General features: G+C 47.2%; 1 protein-coding gene across 5 annotated transcripts in view; it reads right to left on the bottom strand.

Moving 5' to 3' along the window:
- The window catches only part of ALKBH3 (alkB homolog 3, alpha-ketoglutarate dependent dioxygenase), a 32,518-nt gene that overhangs the window by 9,178 nt on the left and 9,098 nt on the right, over window positions 1-14,242 (bottom strand). For all 5 annotated transcript variants that reach the window (XM_036029267.1, XM_028516475.2, XM_036029268.1 and 2 more), the window contains exon 8: window positions 7,983-8,192. In XM_036029267.1, coding sequence (XP_035885160.1) covers window positions 7,983-8,192 — 210 coding nt within the window. The remainder of the gene's footprint in view (window positions 1-7,982; window positions 8,193-14,242) is intronic.

Here is a 14,242-nt window from a genome sequence, read left to right as displayed (position 1 = left end):
GCAGAAAAAGCAGCTAACAGAAGGCTGAGCTCCGAGCAGGGCGGTGACGGGTGCTGGTGTCTCACACTACAAGGAGGAAGAGCACAATGACTGAGAAAAGGCCGATGCACTTGCTCTTCCTGCCCACCCTGCCCATACACGAGCAGAGTGGGGACGCTGCACCTAGACAGCAGGTATTTCGAGAGTGAGCTGAGTTGTGAGGAAAGGGAAATTGCAGATCCAGAGAACTTATTCCAGAACCTGTGCTTCAAAAACAAGAAACGAAGTCAGATGTTACTTGGAATGTCTGCATGGTCAAGAAATGGGTTTCCCCGAGACGGTAACAGCTACAATAAGGAATTCCCTAGCTCTGTGGTCCAAGGAGCAGACACCTGTGCAGTTGCTCGAGAATTGTGGTCAAGGCTTTTTTTGCAGACCGAAATGCTTCAAAATCTAAATGTTAGCCTGTGCTACATCTAATTAACCCAATGATGGCCAACTGTCCCTTTATCTACCCTGGCTGCCGACTTATGACGATGCCAACACTGTCCTCCCTTTTGAAAGTCATTCTTCAGTCTTCCCCCGCCCCCCCCCTGCATTGTGGTGCTGCCTTGCCTCAGAGAACCTGGCCGGCTCCTGGACTGCTCAGTGGTTCATCTAAGCTTGCGGCTGTATTTGGACTGCAAAGCGGTTTCCATAGTGCAGATACAAGAGCACAGCTGGTCTTCCTGTCCACAGTAATAACATATTTTTAAAATCTGACACAAACAAACATATTAGTTATGGAAATCACGGAAAGACAACAGAGCTAGGACCCTACGAAGTCATCACCACAGTTGTTCTGCTGACTCAGCCACACTTTAAATGATATCATCAACATTGATCTGAAATACATTACTTTAAAAACAGAAGCAGCTGTTTCTGAAATAAGATCTGCTACAGCATAAGGCTGGCTGGAACAGCAGAGATTTGAAATCACTGAGACTATCTGTTCAAAATGGCTCTAAACTCACGCGCCAAAATAAATCTTTGGGTTTTTATTAAATTCGTTCCTGATTTTGGGCACTGATCTGGCCTGGAAGGCTCTGGCAGGTGAGGGAGAACACTAGGCACAAGGGCCTGGCACGGGAGTCCATCGCCCTGCACAGGCACACCGGGGGCCCCCCTCCCTCACAGAGCAGGGCCCAGGAGGCTGGTGCTCGGCTTTCCGCAGCGGCAGCAGCAGCAGCAGCAGCAGCTCTCTCCGCAGGCGTCCGAGCTCAGCACTGCAGACGAGGCTGCAGCGAGGACTCCCACCTTTCCTTCCAGACTGGCCACATTGGAGGCCAGTTCAGTGCAGCTCAGTGCGCCACACCCCGGGACAGTGTCTGCTGGGGACAGGACAGGAACAAGAAATTCCTCAATTCAAGTGAAAATGAACTTGGCTTTACACTCACTGTCAGAGTCACTTCAGCTCCACTAAACGTGCATTTGAAATCGGAAGAGTTTGCGTAATGAACATTCCATTCTTGGTGATACATTTCCAAGGAACACAACTAAAAGGAAGTGTTATATCTCAAAAGGGTTTGACCTAAGACAGTAGCACTGAAAGCAAATGCTCTCCCTCCTCTGAGAGTTTACGAGAACGTACCCCACCATCCGGACACCTAGCTGATCCCGGTCACCGGCAAACGGCAAACTTCTCCCGTCGTCTGCTGACAGCAGAACACTCAGCCCAAACCGGTCCCAGACAGGGCCCGATCAAACACGGCCCCGCCTGCCCGCCCCACGCTCCCCTTCCTGTACTTCCACTGTGTCTTTGGAAATTCACACTCAGTGACAAGCAAATGCACCCAGATCCTCCCCGCCTCACGGGCTCTGAAGGTTCCCTCACACCCCTGTCCTTACCAAAACCTAGCTACCCCCAGGAGACTCCAAGTTCTCTGAGCCTTCTTCAAGTGACACACTCCGTAACTCTTTCACACCATTACTCCCACGCCTCTCTTAAAAACTCCGCTCCTCTAAGCTCCACCTACTGCTCTCCTTCCCTGCCTTGCGCCCAGGTACATATGGGGCACAACAACCTCCTATCTACTGGCTTCTCCTCTTGCTCCTTTCCAGTCCAGGCTCCACGCAGTAGCAAGGAGCCTGGTAAAACAGTCAATGACAGCATGCCTCTCTTCTGCTTAATACACATCAATGGCTTTCTGACGCGCTTACAACCCACTCCTTCCTGAGGTTCACGAGTGCCGGCACGCCCTGGCTCCGACCCACTCTCCCCACCGCACCCCCCGTACTCTCCTCACTCGCTCGCTTTGCTCCAGCGTGGGGCATCCTTCTTCTTCTCCAGCTCACCAAGCTCCTTCCTGCATCAGCTAAGCAGCCCTCCACCATGAAGATGTGATTGTGAAAGATGCGACAATCACCAGAAGGCTTAGGGTTGGTTCTCATGAGCACAGCAAAGGGGTCGGAAAAACCCTACCGTGGAGACAAGGTCTAAAAAACTCAAGCTTGTAGGCAGACCCCGCACCCAATCTCGACAAACACGACAACTGGCCTGGGAGAAGGCTGTTAGCCCCTGGGACTGAAAGCACTGTTACGGACAGCACACAACCAGAGGGCTCTCTGCAGAAATCCATCTCACCCAGTGGCAGGCAGGGCATGGGTCCCAGCCTGAGTGAGGCCCTGAGGAAGCAAATGATGATTCCAACCCCCAATGGATGTTAAGTTTCAAGAGAATTTAGGTCCCACCAGGACTATCTGCTTAAACACGCGCACATTCATTTACCCACTCCCTCACTCAAACTTTCCAAACCATTTATAAATGACCCTAGACACAGGAGCTCGAAAACATCATCGCCATCCCTGAGCCGTGGGCCACTTCTCTCTCCCCAAGTCTCCCTCTCCTGCCCCAGCGAGCGCCGCTGCACAGGCCGAGGGAATCCTGGAATCGGGCTTCACTGCCGTTCACGTCCTTTTCCAATTCCCGCACCTAATGTCACCATGGCATCTACCATTTATAACAGCTCGGAGACTCACTGAGCTGTTCTCACAGTGCCTTTCCTGGGACAACTTTCCTGTTACTCTCATCCAGTAGCTACCAATTATCGTCCCCATTTACAAAAGGGGAATAAGTGTAGATGAGGCAGTAAGTGCTTTTTGCCAGTGTCAGTGACAGAAACAGGAGACAAAACTTGATTTTCTCCCCTTCGTTACGGTCTGTTTTAAAGCGACAACGACGGTTATCAACGATCTCCTTCAAGTACTTCCTGTGACCGCCCGGGACAGAGGCTGCAGTCAGGAGGCCCAGTGCGCGTGGACAGCAGGAGCGGCGGCAGGGGTGGGGACGCGGTGCAGGCGGAGGCTGGCGCTACTCCATGAAATGCTGCCCACGGTTCACTCAGTTTTCAAACTCCGGCTAGCCAGTATTACATTATTTTGGATTCCAGTATCCTCATTTCTTCTAGAGTCCTGGGAAAATGATTGAACTGACCTTTTTACACTCTGCTCTTCCCAGTAGTGTATATAAAAGCAATTAGCAAGGGAGGCAGTGGGAACTCCAATGCTCTGGCGCTCTGGAGCCTCTACCATCACAAGTGGCTTACAACCATCTCTCCTGGCGAAGCGAACAGGGTTCACACCCTTCAGAAGGTGCTGGAGGGAGGGGCGGTTAGAGAGATGCCTAACTTACCTCAACCCAATCACCCTGAGGTGGACAGACGCCCCTCGCCTTTTCGGAACCCAGCTGATAAGGACTGACCTCATCCACGACCTTATCCACGAGCAACAGAGCAACACGCTGGAAAAACAAGGCCTCTGGCATCTCCCTCTCCAGTGCATCACAAACTTCCTGCTGTTATCTAATACCCCCCCAACTCAGCCATCACGGTTTCCAGGGTAACCGACAGAGAAATAGCAGCCTGCCAAATGGCTTTTGTAGTTCCCCTTCCAGCTTGTTTTTCAGGATGGAATTAAAGCTAGCTGGAAAAAGAAGCAGACTAATCTTTACAACAGGGACACAATGTAGCCTGAAAAGTACAACTGCATTTGGGACAAGGAGTATAGAAAGGCTTTAACAAACTCAGCTTGGTAGAATAAAAAAGACCCTTGATTTCCAAAACATGTCAGCTGAGGTAGGTATATTTGGTGAGCTTTACTTCCGTCGTAAGACAGTATATCCTGACATTGGCCGGGGGAGGGATACAGTGCTGTTCACTGGGTCTTTAACCCGATTAACAAAAGAGGGGGTGGCCCTAGCGGAAGAGCAAGATCAGGCCGGTTTACTGCCCCCCCCCCACTCCCTCGCACTTTATTATCATTGAAGGAAACAGTAACGTACTCTAAAATCAAAACGAATGCGCAGGAGTTGACAGGCTTGGACTGCAGGACAATGAGGAAGGGCTGGCATGTCGGAGGAGTGGGATGTTTAATCCTGGGGATGATGCACGCCCGACGCTGGCGCGGCCCACTGCATGAGTCAGAGGGGCACTGATGCTCGGGGAACAAAGATCTCCTTACCATCTCAGCACAGGGAGAAACTGTTAGGGATGCGATGTGTGTGTGGAACTGGGGTGGCTTTCAGCTCAGCAGCCACAGAGAGCTGCTGAAGGTGCCAGACCAAAACAAACAGCTGCTGCAGGGGTGGAGGAGTCTGAATGTGAAAAAGAAAGAAAGACTATTTCTCTTTGCAAGTGTCCCCAGACAGGTGCTTTTCTGTCCCAACAGTGCACATTCGAGTGAAGCGCAGGAAATCTCGTGATTCTTCTATGTCAGTTTCAGATGAGGAACTGACTCAAGCCAGACAGATATCAGCTCCTCTTCCGGCAGGTTAAAACTAACTGGCTTTTGAAAGAGACTCCCTGTGACAACCCCCAGCACACTCTCCATGTCTTGCTGAGAGGCAGAAAAATGACAGTCCATAGCGGCACACTGAGATAGGTGCCTAGGAGTCACAGAAAGTCAGAGTCCTACAAATTCCACACAGCAAATTAGCCAACTTTATGCTTGTTGATTTATGTTTTACCTCGGGTTGTATGGCTTGTGAGTCATGTTCTCAAAGCTATCCCCGGAGTTCAGAAATAGAGGTCAACAAAGGCTTGCAGTAACCATTTCCTTTCAGTCCTTGAGAAAAAGATCATTACAGTAAGATGGAGATGATGCAGTCCAGACACATTTCCAAGGCCGTCAACTCAAGGAAAGGCTTCTGCATTTCCTGTTTAGCTAGGTTTGCAGAGCCCCGGATTTTTATCTGTTAAAGAAACTGGAAGGAGGAGTCTTTCCAAAAGTTTAAACTTGGGTTCTCTTCACCCAAGAATGGGACTTACTGGTTCTGGGGGAAAATCATTTTTAAACTGTGTTCTCTTACACATGATTATAATTTAAATATATTAGCATTCAATTCCCCCATCTTTGTTTTTTTTAAGATTTTACTTATTTATTTTTAGAGAGGGAAGGGAGGGAGAAAGAGAGAGAGAAAGAGAGAAACATCAATGTGTGGTTGCTGGGGGTCATGGCCTGCAACCCAGGCACGTGCCCTGACTGGGAATTGAACCTGCGATAATTTGGTTAGCAGCCTGCGTTCAATCCACTGAGCTATGCCAGCCAGGGCAATTTCCCCATCTTAAACAAAAGCCAGAATTGAAGGAATACATAATTGCAACAAATTCCATCACAGCTAAAACTATATAGGAAGCCAAAACTTACTACAGCCAATAACCTGAGGTACGGACACATTTCTATTTCTTCCCCAATCCGTTTCCTCAGGCAACATCGTTTCAAGATGTCAGACCAATTTCCGTCCGCATTAGATCTGCATTTATCACATCAGCTAGAACTGTAGTTCTAGCGAAGATTCCCCTGCTGCTGGCAGACAACGAAGGGGCCCCTTCCGTACTCTGTGTTTCACCACCTGTGCTTTCACTGAAGCTCATCAAAACAGACTCCAAGAAGCCTTGGGCAGTAAAGCGGCAGTGTGAGCAGTCGCCCTCTCAGACAGAGATTCCGTCCCAAGGGGCTGCCCTGAGAAACAACGCTGCGTGAGAGTTATACTCTCCATCCACGCATTAGCCTACAACGTGGCTGGAGTATCCTACCAAGAGATAGCTCCTGATCACCGTGAACGTTCTGTATCAGTAAATGAAGACAAATGAGACCTTCAGCTTCCTGGAGGTGAAAGGCATGGAGGCGTTCTGGGCACCAGCACACTGTTCATGCTTAATACTAGTTAGATCCGGCCTGTACAGTAAAATTAATTATCCAGAAAGTACGCTTTGAAAATTCTTAAATTTCAATCTATAAGTAGGCCCAAAAAAGTTTTAAAAAAGGGGATGGTGGTAAGTGTGCATGGGTGAAGAATTGGTAAGTGAATACTTAAATACTTGGCAACAAAGAAAATAACTGCGAAGAACCAGAGATGACGGGTACAGTCCAGACTACCCTGGGCACACTGGAGCCTGCCTGCCAACGAGAAGGACAGAGGGATGCCTCCAGGAGGAAGGCGCAGCACGAGCATGGGCCGCATCACGAGGAGGAGGAAGACTTCGTCTCACTCACCGTTGCAGCCCCGCTCCCAGGACCACACCTAGAGCACAGCTGCTGCTCGACACGCCGGCTTGAGCAGAGGGTCTGGATTTAAGAACGAGATGAGGCGTATCTCTGCTGTTCATGTAACAGGAGTCTTACTAAGGGCAGGATGAAGTCTTCCCATGGGGGAACTGGGGATTTAACTGAGAGGAAGCCCACGTATAAAAGCATAACCAGACCTAAAAGGGATATGGCCAAGGCCGGGCAGTCTGCTTCTCGAGTGGTGTTCCCTGGTACGTGGGAAGGCCGTCTGCCCAGGACACTCGAAGGCTACTCGAAGTGCACAGGGGGCAGGTTCACGCAATAGCTCAATGACAATGGACAATCCCCTGCTCACACAGAGCGCCATTTCTGTGTAAACGAAGCAAAGAAAACCTAAGTCACCGAAAATTACAGCAACAAAAGGTACTTAATGGCATGAATGTTATATAACACATTATGCTTCAAAATACTGTGCTTAGAAACCCAAACACATGTCAGAAAAACAGCTCAGTCCACTAACTGCAGTCTCAGAGAAGAATACTTGGCGAAGGACAGACACGAGCACGGCCTAATAATAATTACGAGGTCTGGATCAAGTCCCATGCAAGACACAGCCTCGCAGGCAGCCTGACTGGGTCTGGTGTAATGTCGTGAAATGAATGACTGGGAACCTTGGTTAGAAAAAGACACAAACTCTACAAACAAGACAATTTGCTGGAGAGTTGCTCTTTTCTTAGAGTTCCTACTATCTTTCTATCCACCTTAGTCATAAGGTTCTATACTTTTTGATTTAAAAAATTAACAGCCTTGGATCGCTCCAATGTCACGTCACAAAAGAACTGGGATGGAAGAGTGAGGTTATTACACAGTCACTTTAGCCCCTGCTTCTCTACCTGAACCTGCACAGACCACCACCTCTGAATATCTACCTGGCTTGAAGTTCCTCTAGAAGAGTTACAGAGTCTCCTGTATTCCAGGAGAAGCCTAAGGAGGCAGTCAGGATGCACGTGACGCTCCTCACAGCAGCGTGGCGACAGGACACGGAACTTAACACCAGGCCTCTCCAGAGTACCTCCCTCGAGTCTCCCTCCTTCCCTTCTTGCCCCTGCCAGCCCGGGCCATCCCTTCGTAAGTCCTCCTTTAGAGCATTTTTCATAACGGTAATTATCTGAGTAGTCAGTAATATCTGTCTGCCCCCAGCTCCATGTGGACAGGGACTGTGTCTGTCCTTTCCACCAACGGCAAAGAGCCCCCAGCACTTGGCACCTGGCAGGCAGCATCTGTTAGGTAAGTAAATGAATGAATGGGCACTTTGGGGTAAGCAACCAGTCCAAAATGTTTCATCAACAAATCACATATTCCTATCCTCTAAACCTGAGAACAGGAGCTCTCCTTTTTTCATGGAGTAACGGGAAGGAGGAAGAACACACACACACGCACACACACACACAAATACTCACTGGTGGGGGCTTCTTTCTCATCTCAAAAGTGCGCGTGGCACCAAAACTGAGTGAGGCAATGACGGGGCACCGCCCCAGCGAGGGCTCGTCGTCACTGTGCCAGTCCACACTGTCCTTCTCGTTCCGGTAGAGATTGCAGAGCAGGGAGTTGAAGGTGTGGCCGGTGTTCTCTTCGATTCGGCTCTTCAGTGTGCGCAGCACAGGGTGCCACTGCAGTCGCCGGGCCGAGAGGAGGAGCAGGGACACGGGTGGCATCCACGTGGAAAAACAGAGAGAAAGTGCAAAATCAGTCACATTGTAGACAGGGGCAAGGAATAAGCAAACCACTTGGAATGCAATAAGCGGCAGGTGAGAAGAGCAGCTCACCCACACCCATTACTTCCATGTTGAAGCAAGTTGACCTCTGCAATTTTATTCAAGTGCTAAATTCAGTATAAGAACGCCATGGGTACCGGGCCTATCTGCCCGTCTCATCCTTTCCATGTTACACACACGGCCCTCAGAAAGGAGCAGCTGCCAATACACTCAGGGCAGCCACCTCGCCGTGCCAGGGAGGTGGCACGTGGAGCAGTGAGGTGGCTTGCCACCGCCGCGAGGGGCTGCCAGGCAGCCAGCAGACACAGACTCCAGTCTGAGGAGCCAGACAACCTTCCTGCTGGGCGGCCTCCTGTTCATTCTATTCCTACTTTATTGTGAATGGCAGAGCTGCTTTTTAAAAAAAGATATGTAATATTTGCAGAGTGGCTAGCTTCCTAAAAACAGAACCTGACGGGGGAACAAGAGTCCTTCCTACAGAACGGAATCATGGCATGGCCTTGAGAAGGGGGTGGCCTGTGAAGCACAGAAGATGTAACCAGATCCCCGGCCCTGCCTCCTGCGTACTGAGTTCGTGTGTGGAGTTTACACTTCAGAAATCACCGTCTACACTATGACCCCCGACTTTGGGTTGTACTTTGGAGCTACACGCAGCATAGCCTGTATTGATTCTTGTTAGAATTCTATGTCTGTCCCCCAAGAAAACTCAAGTGCTTTACAGAGCCTTCTTTAGGGCAGTGGTTCTCAGACTTCACACTATCAAAACCTATGAGGACCCACCGAACTTCTGTTTATATGGGTTATAGCTATGATATTTACCATATTAAAATTAAAGCTGAAAAACGTAAGTGATTGGTTAATTCATTTTAATAACAACAAACCCATTACACGTTAGTGAAATATTATTTTATAAATATAGCCATATTTTCTAATACAAAAAACTGGTGAGAACAGCACGGCTTTGCAAATCTCTTTGATGTCTATCTTAATTAAGGACAGCTGACTGTCATATCTTCTCTTGCATTCAATCTGTTACAGCATTTGTTCTGTGGAAGTAAATGAAGAAAAGTGCCTTCACGCAGATACGCAATCAGAAAAGAGAGGAGGCGCTTTTAGAGCCTTTTCAAATTACAGATATTAACTACAGATATTCTTTGATATTACACCAAAACTTGAAAGTACTGACTTCTTTTTTTCAGATTTTATTTATTTAGTTTTAGAGAGAAGGGAAAAGAGGGAGAAAGAGAGGGAGAGAAACATTGACATGTAAGAGATACATCCATTGGTTGACTCTCACATGCCCCCAACTGGGGACCCAGCCTGCAGCCCAGGCGTGTGTCCTGGCTGGGAATCAAACTGGCGACCCTTTGGTTTGCAGGCCTGCACTCAGTCCACTGAGCCACACCAGCCAAGGCAACAAGTACTGATTTCTTAAAGATCAGTTGCAATGTGGAATCTGAAACTGTATGAACAAACTATTCATATTCTGTTATGTTTAAATCCACTGGTCCACCTTGCACTTTGAATAGCTCTTTAATCCTGTACAATTCTGTAACATCAAGCATTGGTCATCTGGAATATATTGGTTCCCTGCGTATGCAGATCCTCTTAACTGTTGACACACTTCATATACAATACCAACAAAATCATACCCATCAATGTGACCATGGGCCTCACCAGAAAGGGCAAAGTAATGGGAAGAGGTCCGGCTCAAGGTGGCAGTTACGAGTTTTCTGAAAATTCTAATTTTTGCTTGAAAACTCAACCTCTATCATTAGTCATAAATCCTGTTCATTGTTTTTCTTGAAGTGACACTCGCTTCATTTATTCATGAGAATAAGTTTGCCAAATGCTCCAGTGTGAACATGTCTGCCAGTGTCCTTCCCCCCAGACATAAAGGCCCACGAGCCAGCAGCCAGGTCCGCTCATGGCACACACAGTCACATGGTTAAGTGGCAGAAATGCTTCACACGTGCTTTCCACTTCCTCAAACTGTTCAAAAGACACACACTGAAAGGTCGAGATTTAATAAAGCTAATGTCTACTGCTTCATCGAGGGATGTTCTTAAAGGAAGCCAGCATTTTCTAGAAAAAGTGGAAGTGCACAAGTGTGAAGAATGCGATGGTTTCCAGGTTAGCTTGATGACAATGCCTGATGCAAACTAAGTTTTATCCACCAGGACTTTTTTATCCACTGTCGGTGCAAATTCAACACAGAAAAAATGTCATCCCGTCTTATTACAGAAAGAGTTTGACCTTGCGGCCTTCCAAAAAGAATCCTGTGGCCCACTCCAGGGGTCCACAGATTGAGCTTTAAGAGCTGATACCTTATAGAACCCCTTCCCAGTCCATGTTCTGGGTCTGGCGGTAGAGGAATGAATGCTCCGCTCCGCAGAGGGATACACAGCATCATCGGTGAGTGCGCCCCACGGCTGCTGCGGGCACACTGCCCCGGGAGCACACGCGGGAGTCACTCACTCAGCTCGGCTGGGAGACGGAAACCACAGCAAAAGCTGGGATCCCTTGTTACGGGTATTAGCCTTACATTCTAACCAGAGGATTTAAAACAATAAACGGCAATAAGAACAAACACAAACTTAGGTGAGTAAAACAGAAATAATATTAAACTAACTTATGTTCAAGAGAATAAATTTCAAAGTGACATTCCGTAATGATGTTAGCGAGCTGTATGTCCTATTTACTGTATGGTTTCCAGCTCAACGTCGTGGCGATCAAGATCGGACGCTGGAGCTACATCAGCACGGACAGCAGAGTGCGAAGCAGGAAGGCGGCTTCGCTGCAGTGTGACGGAGACACCAGTCCGCACCCCCCCACCCCCGCCCCGCCCCGCGCTTCAGCTCAAGGACTGAGCACTGCGACAGCGTCAAGTCTGCATTATGTTTCTAAGTGGCTATATATTTTTTCTTGGTTATTTTTGGTGGTGAAGTAAGGAGAAAGGGGGAAAAAGGGATAATGAACTAGAGGATGAATTTAGACTCTCCAACCAATACTCTATATACAGATCCCTCAGAACTGAATGTCTAAATTAAAATTCAGCACCACCCCACTGTTCAGTGAAGACATTCTATCCTTAAAAGACATTTGAGGAAAAGCATCTGAGAAAACATGAATCACAGAAGTAAAAGGGCCCATTCAGTAGCTTTCAGACAGTGCTCTGTGGAGCCCAGGGCAGCCCAGGGGTGCCGCTGGGGTTACTGCAGGAGAGAGGCGGGGCCAAGCCGGCGGGCCGCCCAGCCAGCGACGGCGCTCTTCAGCTTCCATGTGCTGGGTTCACGCAAGAGTCAGTCTGAGCACAGACTAGAGGAAGTTTGATGACCTATGAATGAGTCTGCTCCTGTGCTCTGGGGTATTGAACTTGAGACAATAATTTTAAAATTAAACAAGCATCCTCAACACACACATATATACACACGAATTCCCCTTATAAAATTCTGAGACAGGGGCATGTCTTTTGATTTTGTTCAAGGTGGTGTATAAAGAAACTAAATCTATTAGCAATAAAGACCAAGTTATGAGCTGGCCGAATTCAAATTAAAGAATTCTAATTTGATGACCTTAATAGCCAACAAAAGAGGATTCCTTGAATAAATTACAGCATGTACTGATTATGGAATACCATGCAGCTATTAAGTATGATGCTGTAAAGGAATATTTAATGCCACTAAAACATGTTAGTAATACAGTTAAATGAAGTGTAGTATATACATTGAGGTAAAGGCAGCATATTCAATAAATGGTGTTGGGAAAATTGGACAGATACATTCAAAAAATTAAACTAGACCAACTCCTTATACCATATACAAGAACAAACTCAAAGTGGATTAAAGACTCAAATGTGAAACATGAAACCATAAAACTCCTGGAAGAAAACACAGGCAGTAAAATCTCGACACTTCTCTTAGCAATATTTTTTCTCATGTATCTCCAAGGGCAAGGAAAACAGAAGAAAAAGTAAACAAATGGGACTACATCAAACTAAAAAGCTTTTGCACAACAAAGGAAACCATCAACAAAGTGAAAAGACAACCTATTGAATGGAAGAAGATATTAACCAGTGATGCATCTGATGAGGGGTTAACATCCAAAATTTATAAAGAACTCATATAACTGAACACACACACACACACACACACACACACACACAAATAAAACTTTATATCTATAAAGACTGGAACCAAAACATTAGGTGAAAGAATTATCCAACGTTTTAGTATTCTTCATGCTTATCTGTAGTTTCTAAATTTTCAATAATAAACACATAACACTTACATTATAATAAAGGGTTGTCATTAAAAGGAATTCCCTTTAAGAGTTGTCAAAATGACCTTGGCTGGTGTGGCTCAGTGGATTGAGCGCCAGCCTGCGAACCAAAGGGTCGCCAGTTTGATTCCCAGTCAGGGCACATGCCTGGGTTGCGGCCAGGTCCCCAGTAGGGGGCGTGTGAGAGGCAACCACACACTGATGTTTCTTTCCTTCTTTCTCCCTCCCTACTCTCTATAAAAATAAATAAAATCTCAAAAAAAAAAAAAAGAATATGGGTGTGCAGGGTGGAGGGAAATGAAGGGGGAAATAGGAGAACGGTAATAGCATAATCAATAAAGTATATTAAAAAAAGAATAAATTTTTTAAAAAGCTGTCAAAATGTTCTCCAAGCATAAAGGACCGCCCCACTTAGCAGATGTTACGTGCTTCATGTTCATTACAAAGCCCTGGTTCTCAACCACGGGCAGTTGTGCTCACTTCAGCAGATGCCTGGCCATGCCTGAAGTCATTCTGATCGTCACAGCTCGGTGAGAGGTGCTCTGGGCATGCAGTGGGTACAGGTCAGATTAACTGCCAAGCTCCCTGCAATGCGCAGGACAGCCCCAACAACGAAGAACTATCCAGCCCCAAATCATGAGTAGCAAGGTTGAGAAATCCTATTCTAGAAGATTAACTAGAATGAATGCGAAGGAACTCCTTCCCCACGGCCCGTCTAACCCTCAACTTGTCTGCTGTGACTGCTGACAAAAAGGCGTATTAGTTCTGACAGAAACATGGCCAGCAGTCTACGCTGGATTGACCCGATTCAATTCTCTTCATGTTTCCAAATCAGCCCCGGACATAAAGGTCTCAGCACTTCCCTGGATCACATTCGAAACGCAGGCCTAGAAACCCAAGCACCGAGCTACCTTCCTACACGAGAAAGCCGTGTACCACCAGCCAGCGTTTCACCCGTGACCTTTTCAGTGAAGTGGTACTTCGTGATTATAAATTATTAGAAGGCCCGAAATGTGTCATGTCACACTTCTGTTTATCCCAATGCTGTAAGCAGAACTCCATTTTCTTCAAAGTCTTTTTCCATAAAGCATAATGTTATTTGCCAAAGGCAAGATTCCAGGGACTAAACAGGGAGCTATTTCTTGGATCTTAACTCCATGCTCTGGACAAGTTTAATTTATATGCTAGAATCTCTTTGTTTACTGTCGTGATTTTTAAAATCAAAGAAGCAGCAGAAACAAGCCAAGGCAATGATAAGCTGGAAGTCTAAGAAGTACAGCCACAGAAGAAACACAAAGTCAACAAGAAAAACACCAACTGTTTCCCACAAATGGCAAAAGAGCCTGAAAACTGAAGAGAGACATTCTGACCTTGCCGGCCAGTCACGAGGATGTAGGCCCCATAGTAAATGTGCACCAGGGTGGACACAGAAGGGCTACCACCAGGGATGCTTGCAGGAGGGGAGACAGGAGAAGAAATGGTTCATTTTCCTGCAGCCCTGGGGTCTGATTCCAGGTCACTGTAGCCAGTTTCCTCTCATCTTTGCATCAAAAGCGCAGCAAGGGCAGGGACTCCATGCGTGAGCCCCGAGGGTTTTCTGAACCGGGAACCACCATGCAGCTCGGCACAGCGTTTTATTATTATTTTATAGGACTCAACACCTG

The sequence above is a fragment of the Phyllostomus discolor genome, chromosome 6 (assembly GCF_004126475.2).
Source record: "Phyllostomus discolor isolate MPI-MPIP mPhyDis1 chromosome 6, mPhyDis1.pri.v3, whole genome shotgun sequence".
Classification (NCBI taxonomy): Eukaryota; Metazoa; Chordata; class Mammalia; order Chiroptera; family Phyllostomidae; genus Phyllostomus; species Phyllostomus discolor.
The sequence above is the reverse complement of the archived record's forward strand: the minus strand, read 5'-3'. Positions and strand labels throughout refer to the sequence as shown.